The sequence below is a fragment of the Peromyscus californicus genome, unplaced genomic scaffold (assembly GCF_007827085.1).
Source record: "Peromyscus californicus insignis strain IS unplaced genomic scaffold, ASM782708v3 Scaffold_19__1_contigs__length_69161282, whole genome shotgun sequence".
In the NCBI taxonomy this organism is placed as follows: domain Eukaryota; kingdom Metazoa; phylum Chordata; class Mammalia; order Rodentia; family Cricetidae; genus Peromyscus; species Peromyscus californicus.
In genome coordinates, this window is record NW_026294491.1 from 6962787 (window position 1) to 6981448 (window position 18662).

The window sequence follows — 18662 nt, forward strand, 5'->3', positions numbered from 1 at the left end:
TTGGGTTTTTTTTTTTTTTGTTTTTTTAAGATTCATGTTTGTTTTGGGTTTTGGTTTTTCAAGACAGGGTTTCTTTGTGCAACAGTCCTGACTATCCTAGAAATCCCTTTGTAGACCAGACTGGCCTCGAACTCACAGAGATCCACCTGGCTCTGCCTCCTGAGTGCTGGGATTAAAGGCGTGTGCCACACCGCCCAATAGATTCATGTATTTTTGTAAGTGTTTTGTCTAGATGTATGTATGTGAACTATGTGTGCCTGGTGCCCACTGAAGCCAGAAGAGGCTGTTGGATCCCCTGACATTGGAGTTATAGTTGATTGTGAGCCACCATGTGGGTGCTGGGAACTGAATCTGGGTCCTTTGGAAGAATAGCAAGTGCTCTTAACCACTGAGCCATGTCTCCAAACCCCACCCTCCCATGCTGTTATTAAGTGTGTTCTGCGTGTCGCTTGAAACCTTGTCTAAACACGACGTTTCTGGGGGGGGGGGGGGTCTGTATCATTGCCTGCCTTGCTGTCGCTCCCACATCTGGGTCATCGGCGGTGCAGTGGCATTGCACATGTGTGTGTTCTGTTCTTGCCAGCACTGATTCATGTCCTCACTGCCCATGAAAGTGGACCACCTTGCAGGGCAGCCTGTGTCGTTGGCCTCCCTGGATGTCCCACCTTACTACCCATGGCCTGATTGTGCTGATTCTCTTTGCAGCTCATTTTTTGCTTCTCAGCACTCGTTAGCCACAGGAAACAGTGGCTGCTTTCCCCTCTGCTCAGCCAGCATAGACCATGAATACCATGTGCAGATGGCCAGGAAACCCTGCTGACTCCTTGAGCCTATTGCTTCCTTTCAGTGGCCCAGTTCTGACGCTTGACTCCTTTGTTAGGTGGGTTTTGGTGCCACCTTTCCTCCAAGATTAGTGTCAGTGAAGTTTGTGTCTTATTCTGGAAAGTACCTTGACCTAAGCAGACCAAGGTCTTGATGAGGTCACACAACACGGGTCCTGGAGACACCGACCCCAGAAAGGCAGCCACTTCAGCTTTCAGGAGACAGAACACTATCCTGTGGTAATAGCTGCAGAAACTGATTTCCCCGAGAGCATTTTAAAGGCCAGTGTGTCTTCCATGAGCCTCAGCGCCGTCACTGTGTGATGTGTTCTTGGGTCGTTGGCTCTCATGGCGCTGGGTGTTGTGGGCATTACTGTTTTCGGTCCCTGAGACTCAGCCAGGCTGCTGGGGGGCCAAGTCCCCATGAGAGGTCTGAGCCGGACTGGCTGAGATGCTGCACCCCTCCCTGACGGGTGGGAAAGAGGGCTTCCCCACTTCAGGTCTGCTGAGATAGACTTGACACAGCGGATTTCTGAGATAAAAAAAGTGATTGTCAGCATGGTGGTTCTGGAGTGCTCCAGACAGCCAGGTAGCTGGCCTCTCAGCAACTGCCCTGTCACAGCCATGGGTGCAAAGGTTACTCTCTTCCCTCTTCTCCCCAGGAGGCTTTGCAGACAGAGAAGTGCATGCAAAATAGCTGCTCTGTGGATGTCACCAGTACCCGGGTTGGCTTTCCCAGAGACTCCCCATTGTGTCTGATCAGAGACCTCACCACCCACCTGGGCACAAGCTAAAGTGCCTGGAGACAGGTCACATGGGCCTGTGATGATCCCCAGCTGTTCCTGTAGCCTTCCATAGTCTTCAGTCACTGACATGTCTTCTAGGAAGGTCCTACAGGGCTGTAGGGAGCAGTTCCATATCAGTGTCTAACATTCTCCTCAAGCCAGAAGTTCCTGTTGAGTATTTAGTTGTCTAGGAAATGGCTGGTTCTGGGTTGTTGTATGGGGTGACAGGCAGAGGCTGCTCCAATTAAAGACAAGTTCTGTGAACCCCAGGGGGCAGTATGGCAGCTACCATTAGAGTTTTGTGAGGCCCAACAAGCCTCTTCCTCCTTGATCACCAGGATGTTCCACACATGCCAACATCTTCCTTCTTGATCTGTGTCATCCCTGGCCCTTGGGAGAGGACACCTGAGTCAACACAGTGAGACTCCTGAGTCCTTGTCATTGGTACATAGGGCGACATGCTCCTCTACTGTGCCCTGCCAAATACAGATTTAGCCAGGAAGAGAAGGAAGGCTCTAGATTTACAAGTTAAGGACCCAGGTTTATGTTAATACCCTTGCTTCAATTAAATTCCTCTTCCCTGGAGCTGAACTCTTGTGCCAGGAATAATTTTCTGTTGAATCTGGAGTAACTGACCAAAATACTAGGAAGAGGGAGGATTGAACATCAGTGAGAGCCTGTGATGAGCTTAGTTCTTCGCTGTCCACACAGCTTACTGTGATCCTAAGAGCCCTCACACTACCTTTATATATCTGCGTGTGAATCTGTGAGTAGATGCTTGGATCAATCATAGCAGTAGAAAACAAACCTGTCCGTGCACAGATGCGCATGTCACATCAGTCAGTAATGGTGCCTGCTGCACACTAGTCACGCGTGGAACGGGAGGTGCTTGTGCCAGGCTTCTGTGGAGCGGGAGAGGGTGCCTTGTGCTAGAAGGAACTCCTTTCTGTTTTAATGAGTCCCCTGTTAAAGTTATTTGTTGTGCCTGTCTTCATTGAGTTCAGGAGAGTGGAATGAGAGTCTGCTCTTGTGCTGTTGCTCTTTGGGGAAGGCGTGCTGCACAGAGGATAGGTGTGGACCACTTCAGTTACTTCAGGTGGAAGTCACCAAGGTGTCATAAAGTGACAGTGATGAGGGCGGGGGGCAACGCTGGCCAGCTGGGAGGAGGCAGCGTCCTGAACCAAGAAGACAGTGTGTGCCAGTGTGGGGCAGTGTGGGGCAGCTGATGGTGTGGGTGGGGCCCAGTGCAAAAGAGTGCAAGCTCGGGGCTTGTCAGCCTTGGCAACTTTATTACTTCTCTCTTTAAGGGTTTTAAGCACAAGAGTGACATGATCTGATTTGCGTTTTTAAAATACCCCTGTGGGAGAGAAGCAGAAATGATGGTGTACATGGGCCCTCCAGGATACCTAAAGGCTGGTGGCCGTACTGGCTTGGCCTCTAGGGAACAGAAAATGAGATGACTTTTTTGGTGATTGTTATTTTATACAATTTGAAGTTTATTATATTCATATATTACATTATTAACAAATATGAAACAAGTAGATCTCAGGTTAATCATCCTAAACATCAACCCATGTGTTCCAAAGTCCTTCTGAATGCTCTAAGAGAAGGGGCCGAGCAAGCCATGGTGGAGTCATTGGCCTCTGCATGCCAGCCCTGTTCTTGTTCCTTCAACATGCTGTGCTTGTTCCTGCCATGGAACCTTTGCATGTGATGGGGAGAAGGGCAGATACAGGACATGATTTAGAGGTTGTCTGAAGAAACCACTCATGAGGATAATAAGGTCCATGTGAGGAGAAGGGAAGGAGAGGAATCCAGGATTTGAGATGAATAGCTGGGTGGGTATTTGCCACTTAATGCCAGAAATCCACAGAGTCTATTTAATGAGCAAAGGAATTTATTTGGGGGTTAACTTACTACCATGGGAGGTTTATCATAGGGTCTGGGAAAGCTGAGCTATGTCCCACGTTGATTTGCCTGGTCCAAGATCTCAGCATCCAATACCACGAGGAAGCAAAGAAGAGAGCTGCGTAGATGCATCCCAAGTCACACCCCAGGGGCAGGTAACAGTTACCTGCTACCTCACTAGGGGCGGTGCTTCAAGGTCAAAGCTAGAACACCTCCCCACTACATCTCCCCCTTTTGTCTAAATACGGTGGGAGGGTCAGAAGGGTGACGTCACAAAGCATGGACAAGCACAGATGCCAGGAGCTGGGTTGGCGGCGGCTGCTAGGAGGAGAGAGTGAGGATGCAGTCATCCCCTCAAAATCATGGTTGGCCTTTGCTTGTCCCTTCGGTTGAGAGGACATAGTGTCATTGTGACCTCTGCTGCTTTGTCAAGCCTTGTTACTTTGAAAGAAACAAGCACTATCTGAGGTGCCAGGAGTGTGTAAGGAATTACAGAACTGTGATCCTTGGCTTTGTGAAGTCTAGCCAAATAGACCTTGAAATGAAAAAAATTTACACAAGTAGCTTTAAAATTACAGTAATTGAAGTAGTTCAAGATGCCTCGAGAATCTAGGAGTTCTTCATGAGGAAGAGACCCTGAAGCTGAGGCCTGAGTGAGCAAAAGTTCATGGGGTGGGGCACTTGTGTCCAGGACAGTGTATGAGAGAGAGGCAACCCTGGGTGCTGCCCTGGAGGGATGCAGTGCAGTCAGCAGGAAATCTGGATTCACTCGATGAGTTTGTGAGTTTGGTGATCGCAGGCAGAAAGTACCTTGCCTTCTGCTGCTGTGAGGAGTCTTTGGCTACTTGGGAGTCAGTGCATAGTGGCAGAGGGTCCTGGGAACTGCCTTCTGATGGTGGTAGCTATGGAAAAGAGAGCGCACTCAATATTGGGAAGAGGATCCATGGGACTCAGAGATTGAATGTGAGGAGTTAGGATGATGCCAGTCTCAAGCAAATAATGAACTAGAGGCATGGCGTTGCAGGCAGAACTTTGAGAATTCTCAGTGTGTGTGGAGTTTAAACCCTGGGGTTTAAACCAGCCCTGAGCAGTTCTCATCTCTCAAGATGGAGGTGCTGCCCAAGAACTCGGAGGGACCACAGGAGCAGGTGTCCCAAGCTGTGGGGTGCTCAGGGTTGAGGCTGCCCAGACAAGAGCTGAAGACTGGCTGAGTTCATGACAGTGATCAGGTCTAGGCTGCAGCCACTTGGTGGAGTCTTGTGGGTGAGCCCTCTCCACCCCATTCCCCCTGTGCCGTGAGCTGGGCTATGAGGGCAGCACTTTCTACACTCACAGTCTGAACAGTGGGGTGTCAGTTCACAACTGTTGTGTCTGACTTCAGATTTGAACTCATGTCTAAGTCTTGTTCCCCAGTGGAAGTGTCTTAACATAAACTAAACAAACACGTGGGACCAGGAAGCTAGCTTCCTTCCCCAAAGCCCAGTCTTCAAGAGTGGGCAGCAGATGTGAGGCTACTGATACTTCATCAGATTTTGTGAAAACACCGAAAAGTGTGCTTGTACTTGTACACATCTCAGGGTGACCTTTTTGAGTTACTAGAGGAAAGCAAAAAGCGTGTAGAGGGGCTGGGGAGATGGTTTAGCAGTTAGAGTCTGGATCCCTGGAACCAACACCTTCCAGCACTCAGAAGAGGGTCCCTGGAGCAAGCTGATTGGCTAGACTAATGCCATGGGTTCAGTGAGAGACCCCACCTCAATGAGTAAAGTTGCCAGAATGTAATTGAGGAAGACTCCTGAAGTCAGTCTTGGATGTGCACCCACACATGTGCGAACACACACACACACACACACACACACACACACACACACACACACACACACACACACACACTGTAGAGACTTCACCTTAAAAGCAGCACGCAAAAATGTCTGACGCTGGGCAGCCTGCGTGCAACTGCGGCAGTCACGGCAGCCGTTGCTTTCTCTCCTGCATCCTTGACCGCTCTAGCCCAGCATCTTAGATGTGAGGATCCCTGTGGCCAGACTGGGAAACACTCTGCCTCTGCCTAAGAAACATGCTCACTCCATAGGGGAGCTGCTCTTCCTTGTCCGCTCGGTGTGACCACTGCATGCTTTCCAGGTCTCCTGGGTAGTCTTCGTGTATTTAAATGAGGCTTCTCTGCAGTTTGCATTTCCTTGGCAGGAATCTTGACTGGGCTGGTCACTCAGCATGCATCAGCAGTCCATGGAAACAGGTTTGTGGTTGGGGAGGAGAAGGGTACCTGAGTCTCCACTGAGAAGGGAAGGTAGGTGGGCAGATACTGTCAGAGCCAGGCAGCCCTGCCTCAGCTGTGAGGACAGAGCGATAAGACCATTATGAGAAGTCTCAGCCACACAGTAGTCAGAGCCGCAGCTGGAGCCCAAGTCCAGTGCTCAGTGTCCAAAACACACACTCTGAATGGGTTGTCCTGACAGAAGGCAGGACCCTGTGGGGAGGGACTTGTCGTGGTATCAGGTGGTGACCAAACACGTGGTGGGAGGTAGCAGGAGAGGTGCTCCAGAGGGGAGGATGTGGCCTTTTCAGTCTGATGCCCACTGACTTCATTGCTCTGTGGACATCAGTTATGGGATGAGCTGGTTCTTGCTTGCAGAGATGCTTCCGGGGTGGTTGATCAGGGCTCAGTTCCATGGGAAACATATGGCAGAGCTGAGCCCCGCTGAGTCCAGGGTGGCTTCTCTTTGGTCTGGGCTGGATGGGTCACACTTCCTCTCGGCCACACTGCAGCTGTAGGCAAGCCTTTGAAAGCTGTACCCGATGTCTCGTAGAGGACAAGGAGGTTCAGAAAGAGACTGCCATGCATATCAGGAGCCATTGGGAGCAGGTAGATCACCCCAGAGCAGGCTTCTTACCTACCCCCTGCTCTACTGCAGGGCCGGATAGAGGCCAGTGAGAGAAGAAACAACAAGAAATGTGGGAGCTCCCAAGGGCTAATGCCCTCAGCTCCTAAAGGGCTTGGAGGAGGTAGAACTTCCTGTCAATAAATGTTCAGAGCTCTACATGGCTGAGCCCAGCGGCTCCTCCTCATCCTCGTGCATGAGGGCTAAAAGGCTTGCTTGGAGGAAAATCTTCACACGCTGCAGCATCCTTCCTGGTGTGGCCACTCTATTTCCCTCCCCCATGATGGCAGGTGGAGGTGAGAGTGAATGTCAGAGATAGAGATCAGGTAAAATGAGGGTCCCCAGTGGGTGACAGAGGACACTGCTGAGACAGGGCAGAGAGTTGTGGGGACAAAGCAGTAGTGAAGGCCAGCAGCGGGGTGGGGCTTGTCATTTTCAAATGAGTGTTTACCCCGCGGGTGCGTGACAGACCATTCCCCTTCACTGCTGGCGCGCTCAAGCCTGAGATGAATGTGCTGGGTGGTTCCAGCCCAGCAGTGCATGCATGTGCTCTGAGTTCAGGTCCTGGCTCCTCTTGCTTATGTTGGCCTATTTTGCATTTGTGTGTTTCAGGTGTTTGATTTGGGGAAAGCACATGTGTGCTTCTGCTTTAGAATACCCCAGTGGGGCTTTGGTAACTTTTCTAACTTGCAACTCCTCCTTCCCCTCGGAAGAGAGACCACGGAGGCCTGCTTGGTGATCATGGGTCTTTGGTTCCAGGGCCCTGGGCAGCTGACCCCTGACCACCCGATGCTTTTCTTCTGCAGCAGGACACAGGCCCAGCTCACTGAGCTGGACTCCAGTTCTGGTTCTCGGATAATGACTTTCCCTCTACCGTGGGAAGCCAGGGATGGAGGAGAATGTAAAGCAGACACATTCCATTCCCCAAACCTGCAGCTGCTTTCCGTGTGCCGGGGTCTGATGAAATAAATGCATTGAGATCCGTTAATACATTTCAGCTACAACTAATGCCTTGGGCACTGGGTCAGCGGATGTGCTGTAATCTGGGGATTTCTGCTGGTGGAGTGTAAGTGGCTAATGCTTTCCACCAAGCGCTGCTGTACCACCCGATGTTCCCAACATTCACTTACAAATGAGCTAGGGGGCCTGGTGAGCTGTCCTGAGGCTTAAGAAACTTCCTTGCTGGAAAAATGGGACTTGTTTTCCAAGGAGCTTCCTGGTCATTTTAGATACAGAAGTCAGGGACATTTTCTTTGGTTGATTTTTGTTTTTGTTGTTTCCTTGAGATAGGGGCTCATGTAGCCAGGCTGGTCTCATACTTACTCTGTAGCCAAGGGTGATCTTGAACTTCTGATCTTCTTACACCTTCCTAGTGCTGAAATTACAGGCATGTGCCACCGTGCTTGGTTTTATGCTGTGAAGGGAGTGCTACATTCCCAGCAGTGTTAATTTAAAATGACACTTCAGATCCCATATTTGACCCTTCTGATGCTGCGATTTGGAGATGGCTCCATGGAGCTTTTGAGGGGTCCTGTGTAGGGTCTGCTTGCTGTGCCCTTGTAAGGCTGACTTAAGTCAGAACTGTCTGGGGCAAGGAAGCATGTACTCTGTGCGGGCAGCTCGCAACCTGCTGCCTCACTGCACACCAGCACAGCCTTTTGCAGGCCTCAGGCCTCAGGCCTGGCAGTATTTTAAGGATCTGCTTGAACCTTTAGCAATTTGAAATTCAGATGAGCAGGGAAGTGTAAAAGTGAGGTAGAAACACCAAGCAGTTGAGGCTTGTCCTGTCCCAGTCTTTAATGAAACAGCACATGGGGGCTTCCAAGTTGAGGACCTGCAGGAAAGCAAGTGCCTAGTTAATTAAAACCTGAGAGTTCGGAGCTGCCTAGTTTTGGTCAACTTGAAATGGTGTGCTTACTCCGAGATGAAGCCAGTAAACAACATTTCTGCCAGGTGGGGGTTAAGTAAAAGGAAATTCTAAGCAGAAAACAGCACTGATCTTGCTTAGATCCTAGGGTGGGAGGGAGATGCTGGCTTGGCTCCCAGCTCTGCCTGCCCCTTTGTAGTGGCCATCCCTGTGGTCAGTGGCAGGGAACATTGAGAAGAGGGAAGTGTGAGGTGGCTACCTTGTTCTGCCTCAGGCCACCTCCGCACTAGGTCGGGTGGGACTCAACAGGGAATGCTGTTCTGCCACTTTGGACACTCTTAAAACAAGGCGCTGAGCTGGGTGGTGGTGCACACCTTTAATCCCATCACTTGGGAGGCAGAGACAGGCAGATCTCTGTGAGTTCTAGGACAGGCTCCAAAGCTACACAGAGAAACCTTGTCTCGGGGGAAAATCAACAACAAGGTGCTGGTCGCCTTAGCCTGTCTGCCTACTATGGCATCTGTGTATGCTCTCAGTGTCCAGGCTCAGAACATTGACCCCCTGTGACATTAGCTGTGGCTAAGAGCCCCCGAATTAACTGGGTGAGTACTAAAGGCCATGGGGTGAGAGAAGAGCTTGGCTTTCTAACAGACGGCATTTTTACACATCAGTCACAGGACATCATTTTCACATCTGTACCTCATAGTTGGCTGGAGCCGTGTGTTCTGTGTCTGAATCCAGATGTGCTAGACCTGGGCCTCCACTGGGGCTTCGCCTTCCACTTAAAAAAAAAAAAAAGTGTGTGTGTTTGCTTGCATGTATATGTCCACCACATGCATGCCTGGTGCTCATGGAGGTTAGAAGAGGGTATTAGATCCCCTGGAACTGGGGCTAAGGACAGTTATGAGCTGTCATGGTTTGTGCTAGGAAACCTAGGTCCTCCTTTGGAAAAGCAGTATGTGCTTTTAATTACTGAGCCATTGCTGCAGCCCCCATCTCCTCCCACCTCTGTGTTCAGGTGAGTCAACTGATCGCCCTGCTGTCTGCTCCCTGGTTGACTTCCTAGACAGAAGTTTCTGCAGTAGGCCCTGAGCCTCCGATTCCTCCCCTCCTCTCATGCTACCTACACTTGCAGGCTTGGGCAGACCCTGGCATGATATGGCTACTCTTATCTTCCTGGTGCTGCCTGCTGAGTTAAGAGGTCTTCTCTGGCTGCCAGTGGGACTGCCCAGCCCCTCTTCCAACCCACATCCTAGGTTGTGGGGACTGGTACACCTGTGGGTTCAGCCTCCCCAGCTCTTGTTCCTCATCCTAAGAGTGGCCTGTCAAAAGTAGGGACAGTGGCTGGTCCAGAAGAGCAAGGCAGGCAGGACCCTGGAAACAAGATACTTAGAGGGCCAGCTGCATCTTTCCCCTGCTTTTTTAATGAAGGGTCTGTCCCAGATTGCGCTCTGGAGCCAGTAAGCCAAGAGATACAAATACAAGTTCCTGAGCGCCTTGTGCCGATCTAATGAAAATGGTTCAGGTACCTTCCTGGGCTCTGGAGCAGGACAGGTACCATGTTGCATGTTGGGGGTTGTATGGGTTGGACTGCTCTTGGCAGGTCATGTCTTTACAAACACTGCTATTCCAGGTGTTCTGTTTTGGAGTGAGCACCAATTATCTTCAACCCCCCCCTCCCCCCCCAGTCCTCTTATGCACTTACACCATGGCCAGTACATTGGAATTGCATCAAACCTGCTGCTGCTGAGCAAAGGGGACTTTGTGTAAGGAGGGTGGGGCTCCATGTGGACCAGGCGTGAGTCTCACTTGAGCTGGGAGGAAAAGAACTGTGTGGCGCCCTGGAAGTAACAGCGATGGCATCACAGTTCTGTTGTCAACTTTGACCTTTTCAAGAAAGAACCCAAAGCTGTTTTGTCCCCCCTCTGTTTCTGAGAATTCTAGAATTTGCAGCCCTCCTGCCCCGCCTTTCGGTTTCTAATGAATGACTTAGAGAAGTGCTGAGGCTGGCCCAGCCAACAGCAGGCAGTGACCTCAAGTCCTTTTTGTCTGTCACTCAAGAACACCCATCTCTAGAGTCGTGCAAAGTTCACAATCCCTGCAGCGGTTTCTGGAAAGGTCTGTGTTCCCAAGAATGGAAGGTAGAGGTTTATTAATCCAGCTGCTCTGCCTGTGCGTCATCTGCAGTTCTTTTTGTAATAAACTTCGTTTTCCTTTGCTTTAAAAAATGAAATTCCACCCACCAGTTACTCCCAGACAGTGCTTACCCACAGTGCAGCATGCATTCAGTATTGGCCTGTGCCTGGTGCCTCCTCAGCACCAGGAACAAGTTCCAACCTGTACCTTCCACTGGCGAGTGTTCATAACAGGACTTGAGTGAAATCTGTATATCTAATAAGCACGGTGTAGCCGTGGAGAAGTGGCCAAGCATCTCCCCAGGTTCCTCCCCATGTTGCCTGCTCTCCTGAAGTGCACCCGCTGTTCACTAAGTTTCTGGCTTGCAGAGCTCAGAGCCAGGCCTCTGGCTGCTTCTGACAGGGGCGTGGGATGGAGACTCTTGGCTCAAAGCACCCAAGTGGACAGGGGCTGCCAGTGTGTCTTCCTTGCCAGAGGAAGGTAGGACAGGCCTGTAGGAGGGCAAGGGCCATGCTTCAGCTTTCCCTCTGGATCTGCTTTGACTAAGGGTTCTGAGCTAGTCCAGAAGCTCCAGCTGACCTGATTCTTGCTGATTTCCCACAGCTCCACCAGCTCAGGAGAGAGAACCCCCACCATCCTGAAGGGAGGGGCAGTAGGTACCCCTTGCTCTTCTGTAGGTGCTGCATGTACAGAACTGTGCCAGGGCTTAGTGACAGAAATACCTGTTGGTGCTCCCATCTGGCAGCAGCTTCCCCTCACAGGTGGGGACTTTGCTCCTGAAAGATGATTTAGCATGTTAGATGGAGGATGTGTACCGAGGGCACGGGCTCTGCTGTGATCCTTCAGGAGACAGGCAACTGGTATCCAATATCTGGGAGTAATGAACTTATCAGTAACTCTAACACACAAGCTCATTAATCTTAACTTTGCTTTCGACCAAGTGGGAGCTCGGCTTCTCGGGAGACAAAGATTTCATCTCTGTTCTTTTCCTTAAACCCAGTCCCAATTTAGAGTCAAACACATTGCCCTGCTCTCCCTGGGAAGCAGTTAATAATGTGTTTCTCCAACAGTGGATGGCCCAGGCTGTACCCCCTCCACCCACCAGATGGATGCACGTGCACTTGTACACATCATAAGCAAGCATCTGCTAGGCAGGGTGACTGACATTTGTGTCTTTAAAGACCCCACCTCCCCTTCCACACACATCTCCCTGTAAGATTGTCTGAGTGAAGTTAAATCGTCAAGTTTAGGGCCTCCACCTTCAGGGCCTTGTTGTCTCTGGCCAGTTGGTCTCCAGCTTCCGCTGGTCTGTAGTCACAGAGGGACGGAGGCTGAGGAGTGGCCACTGTGGGATGCTCCAGACACAGGAAGAACAGGTTAGGAATGTGTTTGGATCCATCAAGGCCTGCCGTCACTGCCGAGGCCCACAGGTCTGGGAGGCGTGGCTACACCGAATGATGGGGATGAGGACAGAGCGAGCAGTGGGCTCTGGCAGTGGTCCTCTTGCCAGAGTCTCCTCCCGACTCTGGAGAGGACTGCACATACCTCGGCCTTTCTAGAGGCTCACTGGGGAGCTAGGAAGGAAGGGTTGCCCCATACACCAAGAGCTGATGTCTTGACCCCTCGGGCCGCCTCCTCCTTTCTTGAAGAGCACCCTTGTCCACTCACACATCTCCCTGCTCTGCAGGCCTCTCCGCTGTCCTTGGGCTGCTGCTGCTGCTCATGTACCAAACCTGTGCCTCCCTCGGACCTACAGCTGTCCACAGCTGGAGGGCAGCCCAGGTGGCCGTCTTTAGAGAAGCTCCTCATCTCTGCCCCAGGGAGCTAGAGCACAGGTCCTTGCAGATGACATCAGTCAGCCCTCCAGCAGTTACTCCTCTGCTGTGTATCCCCTTTCCCAGGCCTGGAAGACACCCGCTTTCAGTTAGGAGCCCTGTTCACTTGTGGGTGGGTGTGACTCCAGCCCCACCCCAGCCCTCCAGGCCTTAGCTGTATAGGAAACCAAGTCTGTCCTCTGGCGGCTGCCACAGCTTGCCAGGGCTTCTGAGCTGTCGTGGGGGAGGGCTGCAGGGAGCTGTGGGGTGGGAAGTGCTGGACCCATGCTAGATGTTGGGGTGCTCAGCAGCGGGAAGCCTTGCACTGACCTCGTGTCCCCTGCCATGTGCCCCCTTCTTGCAGATGCCAGTGAGGCCCCTAATGGTCTGTCTTCTGCTTCCTTGCCTGCAGGTTACGTGTTCTGTATGTTACACCGCCTCCCCGAGCAGCACGACTGTACTTTCGACCACATGGGCCGTGGCCGCGAGGAAGCCATCATGAAAATGGTGAAACTGGACCGGAAAGTGGGGCGCTCCTGCCAGCGCATCGGGGAGGGGTGCTCCTGAAGGCCAGGCAGGGCCACCACACGACGCTGTTCTTAGTTCACTAATGTTAGCCTTATTTAGGACAAAGTCAGCCAGACACCTTGTACTGGGCACGCGTCAGACTCCGCCGGCCGTTTCCTGTCTTTAGCCAGCCATCCTGGTACTGTAGTTTAGGGTTGATGGTGGATGAAATTGATTTCTGGCTGGTTACTAAGGTGCCTGCTAGCCATTGTATAAAATTAAAACATGAAGAATATTTTTTTTGAGCATGGCTAGTGGATTTAAAACAACACATACCTGTCACTGCTGGAGTCAAACTTACAAAAGCCTTAAGCGGAAAGTGTCCAGACCGGACCGAGTCACTAGAGGAGGCACAGGTCTCACAGCCACACGGGCAGCTTTGACAGGAACTCTTCGTGTCCGGCCTTTCACCTCTTTACTTTTGCTTGGTCCCAGCAGGACCTGATGGCCACGCGTGCCTTGGCCACGGGAGGCTGCTGAGACTGGCCACGTGGCTGGGCTAGGCAGTGGCCTCGTTCTCCCTCAGTGCTGGAAGTGGGGGTGGGGACAGATTCTCATGGAGGAGGCTTTTTACCTGATGTTATAGGGAAACTCTTCACACAGAAGAGGGACAACTTCACTTTGAAAATTAGTTCCACTCAAGATTAGTCCACGCATGATCCCCACCTTTTCTGCACAGGATCCGTGGTCATGACCCACTGGCTCTGGCTGCAGCTTGCCAAGGGCAAGAGTGTTGTTGCTCATGGCAGCCCCGTGGCTGAGACCTGCGCCTGGGCCTTGGCAAACCAGATTTCTGTATTTGGAGTTTTTAAAAAGACGTTTTATAGCCACAAGGACCAGTGGGTCACTGGGGGAGCTGCTGCTCTCCCGGCAGGAGCCTCCCCTTGTTTCCATGCAGCCGTAGTCTGTGGACAACCAGGCCACCTACCTCAGGGTAGGGTCAGGAAGGGAAGACAGCGGGTGCACAGGACCGCGGGGACCGCGGTGTGGCTCGCTCACAAGGTTGAGTGGTGGCAGCGGTGGCAGCAGCTCTCAGCCTGGGCCTGGGCGGGGCAGCTGTGTGGGGCTGGTTAGAAGCGGTAGCAGCCGTCAGGGGGGCAGGGCCGGGTAGATGCTGGAATTCCCTTGAAAGCCTGGATCAGGTCTAAGTGCCACACACGCGCCATCTGTCCCAGCCCGTGACTTGGCATGGGGCTGTCCACGCCTGGCTGCTGATGAACGGTTTAGCTCAGTGGCTTTGCTTTGTGTAATTGAGCAAGGTCTGCTCTCCAGATGAACAGTGGACCTGCAAGTACAATGTCTTGATCCAAAATACTGAATAGGAAATCATGTTCTTCCCACCCTACATCCACTCTGCACCCGCCAGATGGGACCCACTGCAGAATCTCCAGCCTTAATTCTCACTTCAGGACCCAGACCAGCGCCTCACTCTAGGGCAGCCCAGGGCACAGGGGCCAGGTCTGCCCAACGTTTACCACTGTTGTTAAGCCACAGCCCTCTGGCCACATGGCCATCCTCAGCGAGGCGCCATGTGCCCTTCATAGCCCCTCAGGTTCCCATAGCACTGGGAGGGGGGTGCTGGGGACCACGCACCCAGGGATCACAGCCAGGTTCAAGCCTGCTGGGAGAGCTGGGTGAGGGAGGAAGGCTTGTTCCCTGCAGTATCTGTTCTGTGAAGTTTGTTAAATGTAAGGGAAGCTGAAATTCTTGTATCTTTAAAGAGGAAATCTTATTTAACCCTTTGTGTCCTAGATTGACTTACACACATAGCCTAGAGCTCAGTTTTAGTTTAACATTGTGAAAATATTAAAAGAATCTTGTAACTTTATTCTTCTTTTTCTCCTGCTGAAAACAATTAAACCAATCGTATGGACATTTGGATTGTCTATTTTGGCGGTTCTCCTAGGGCCCTGGGGGGCCAGGAAATAAACGCACTGCATCCCTGGCCTGTGACTCCACAGGGTGCTCTGCAGTACTCGGGATTTGGGGTGATTTGCCCAGTGAGTATCCAGTGAGCAGCTGCTTTCTGGTGTGTGTAAGGTCTGGAGGTTCTAGTGTAGGCATTGCACGGGGTGGTGTGTCTGTGGAACCATCCCTGAGGAGCCCAGGTATGGGTGTGTGGATGCCTGGGTCCTGGGGACTTGGGTCTAGTACTGGTGAGGGCAGCAGCCTACTCCTTCAGGACAGCTGGAGGGATGAGCAGGTGACTCTGGCATGCAGGGTACACAAAGTTTTTGAAAGTTGTACATCAGGCAGAAGAATGGTACCTACCCACCACCCCACAGTTGACAGAGTGATGGAAAATGCTCAGGAATTTCAGAGTGCTTGGTGGGGGCAGGGAAGCTAGCAGGCAGCAACAGAAGCTTGTCTAGTGGCTAGAGTTTGGTCAAGCCAGGACAGGCTTTCTGATGGCTGCAGGAAGAGAAAGGCCTGGGAAAGCTATGAGAACTCCCCCACCCCCCAGGCAGAGTCTGCAGGGCTGGGGGGGGGGGTCTCTCCTCTGCAGCCCCACTCACAGCTGCTTGCCTGAGGGAGACTCCAGGCAGGAGCAGCAAGTAGATAGGATCCCCTAGTCCTGAGACCCTTGGAGCTGGAAAGGGTGGCACCTAATGGATCTTCCAGTCAGAGGGTGTAGGGAAGGTCTCAGATCCTGAAATACATGCAGAATATTAAGTAAAACAATATTTGTAAAACCCCCCCCATCTTGTATCTGCTGTGGGTGGATGCTAATGCTATTCTTTTGATGAGATCTGGGCCCTCTGCTAAGAGCCAGGAGTGGGGGGAGGCAGTGCAGAGGTGAGGCTGCCTCCTGCCTGCTCCAGGGCCAGCAGCTCATGCCTAGACTTCAGAGCGCAAACTCTCGTGCTCTGCAATGTAGAGAACCACGGGAGGTACAGCAGCCTGAGTGGTGGGTGTGGGTGTGTGTGTGCAACCAACATAAACCCCAGTGGTGAAGACACATGCCCATGGGAGTGTGAAGGCCATCGTGGTGCCTGCCAGCATTTACTTGCCCTCTTGGTTGGTCAGCTGGTGTGACCAGGAGCCAAAGGTCCCTCCTGGCACACACTGGGATCAGCTCTCACCTTCCTTTCCCTATCCATTTGGGCACAGATAAAAGTTAGTTCCAGAAGCGTGGCAGTCACCCCTGGCAGATGTTTGGGTCTCTGGCCCTTTGCAGAGACTTGCCACCTGATGTTCATCACCCAGGTGTGCAGATGAAACAGTGGAAATAGGGACCTTGGTGTTTGTGTGACCACTGTCCCCAGAGTTCTTTACATTATGGTGTATATATTGTAATGCTCCCACTCAATCTTTCAAGAGGGCTCTGACTAAAACCAGAGACCTGACCCTGGGGCCCCTCTGGAAGGGCTGGAGCAAGCCTGGGAAAGCAGAGCCACAGGCCAGAGCTAGCGCCTTCTGCAGTTGGCAGGTGTAGGGAGCGCAGAGGGCTGAAGCACGTCGGTGCGGAGTCCATTCTGGCCAGTGTGTCTGCTGCCCAGTGAGAGCTGCCCCAGTCCCCCAGGCAAGGGTGGTCAGGGACGCAGGAACAGCCCCTACCATGGACAGCAGTTTTGAACACCCCTGACTTGGCAGGATGCCTGAGGCTCACAAGTGTTAGATTCTAAACCTAGCCCAGAAGTCAGAAGCATCATGGGAGGACACAGCCCGGCTGCAGGATCACAGCAGCATTGCACGTGTGTGGAGGCCATGGGCCTTTGCCTTTGTTCGGCTTTTTTCCATGTGGGTATTTGTCAGATTTTTAAAACTGTAACTTGTGAATTATTTTCATTCCTCATTTGAATTCACTTAATTTTATACTCATTTTTTTTTTTTCACTTTTTATCCTGGGGATTGAGCCCAGGTCTTGTGCACACATTGGGCCTTTGAGCCCACCTCACTCTTCCTGGAGAGGCCCTAAGTGTTAGGAACCTCATGCCCTGTGGCCCCTGGGAAATAGGACCCAGGTGGTTTGGGTTCACAGTGCTCCTCAAGGCAGGGTGTGGGGTAGCATGTAGCTGTGAGTGGAAGACAACCTCCTTAGCTAGCAACTTACCCACGCAGGAAGCAGCGGGGTGACTCAAGCCGGCACATGGACTAGCACTGTTGTGGGTGGCTGGGGACGTCATGAAGCTGTCCTGCTTTTAGAACACACCCCTTCTTCCGCATCCTTCCTGTGTCACATCAGAGAGTGGAGCCCTGTGCTATGGATTGGAGCCAGCCTGCCTGGGGCAGGAGCACCAGCTGCTGGGGCAGAAGGCTTGCTGGGGCAACAGAACAGAAAGAGAAGTAGCAGGGGGGAAGGGAAGGGAAGGAAGATGGAGGGAGAGAAAGAAAGAATCCAGGCTGCTCCCCCACTGCCCTTGTAGACCTAGGCATGAAGTCTGCCACTTCAACATTCCTGGATCGTAGTAACAGTTACTTTTTAAAGGGGAAATAAGTTGCAGGGCTGTGGGCTAACTAGAACCCTGTGTACAGCTCGAACCTGGTGGGGATGTCAAATGTATCCATGCAGAAATAAAAATGTAATGTTTCCCATGTGGCCCAGAGACAACTCTCAACAGGATGGGGTACTGCTGTCCGCAGGCATTAGGAGGCATCAACCCTGGTGTCCACACAGGAAGAGCGGGTTGTGTGAGCATGTGGAGCTGGGACTAGAGCTGGGGAAGGGCTCTTATGCCAAGCCACAGCCCGGCCCTTCTGGATTGTCCCTTTAATGTTGAAATTCATGTTCTGAGATGTCTCAAGTCTTGCCACTCTAGGCCAGCATGCTGGGGAGAGCATGTGCTCAGACAGAGGTTGGTCAGTCCCTCAGGGCATGCACCAGACAAGTGGGGCCAAGCTCTGCCCCATCTCCAGGTTAACCCGGCACCAGCTGAGACAAGCTGTCCTGCTCAGTCCTGACCACGACAGGCCACAGTTCAGATTTTCAACAAAGCTGCCACCATTGAAAGGATGGTCTCCATTGGAAAGAAGACCAAGACTTAACCTGTCACAAGTGAAGAACTGAAGCCGAGACGTGGGGCGTGGTGCGGTGAAGGACAGCCACTGAGGTGAGCTGCAGAGCAGGGCTGAATGTCGACATGTGCCAGGTGGAAGACACGCTCACCTCACAGGGATAGAGCCATCTGCCACGACGTAACCCCATTCAGAACAGCAGCACAGATGCCCCATACAGACCATGTAATGATGCACACGCACCCTAGACACGGGCCACTCGATGCACATGCACCCTAGACACGGGCCACTCGATGCACACGCACCCTAGACACGGGCCACTCGATGCACACGCACCCTAGACACGGGCCACTCAATGCACACGCACCCTAGACACGGGCCACTCGATGCACACGCACCCTAGACACGGGCCACTCGATGCACACGCACCCTAGACACGGGCCACTCGATGCACACGCACCCTAGACACGGGCCACTCGATGCACACGCACCCTAGACACGGGCCACTCGATGCACACGCACCCCTAGACATGGACCATTTGATGCACACGCCCCCCCCCCCCCCCCATAGATATGGAGCCCATAGACACAGACCACCTGATGGACAGGTGCCCCGTAGACATGGACCACTTGATGGGTTTTTGTGTGTCAGTTAAATTTAGTTGAAAACAATCGCAAAAAAAATTACTTTTAATGAGCAAACTACCTCACTAGATGGTTCTGAGAAGCTGCAGGATCAACAGGCGAGAAACTTGGTAATACCCAAACCACATGATGCACCAGCTCACCTGTTAGACGGCTATTTTAACAGGAGATTGAAGCCTTAACCACTTGGAGGGAGCGTCAGCTGGTACAGCCATCATGGAAACACTGCAGACAGACATGTGATAAGCAGTCCCCAGAAATGAAGA

At 52.2% G+C, this 18662-nt stretch overlaps 1 protein-coding gene across 2 annotated transcripts in view; it reads left to right on the forward strand.

The window, feature by feature from the left end:
* The window catches only part of Zfand3 (zinc finger AN1-type containing 3), a 247060-nt gene extending 232390 nt beyond the window's left edge, over nucleotides 1-14670 (forward strand). For both annotated transcript variants that reach the window (XM_052744490.1, XM_052744489.1), the window contains one exon: nucleotides 12641-14670. In XM_052744490.1, coding sequence (XP_052600450.1) covers nucleotides 12641-12795 — 155 coding nt within the window. In that variant the 3' untranslated portion in view covers nucleotides 12796-14670. The remainder of the gene's footprint in view (nucleotides 1-12640) is intronic.
* Nucleotides 14671-18662: the final 3992 nt, after the last annotated feature.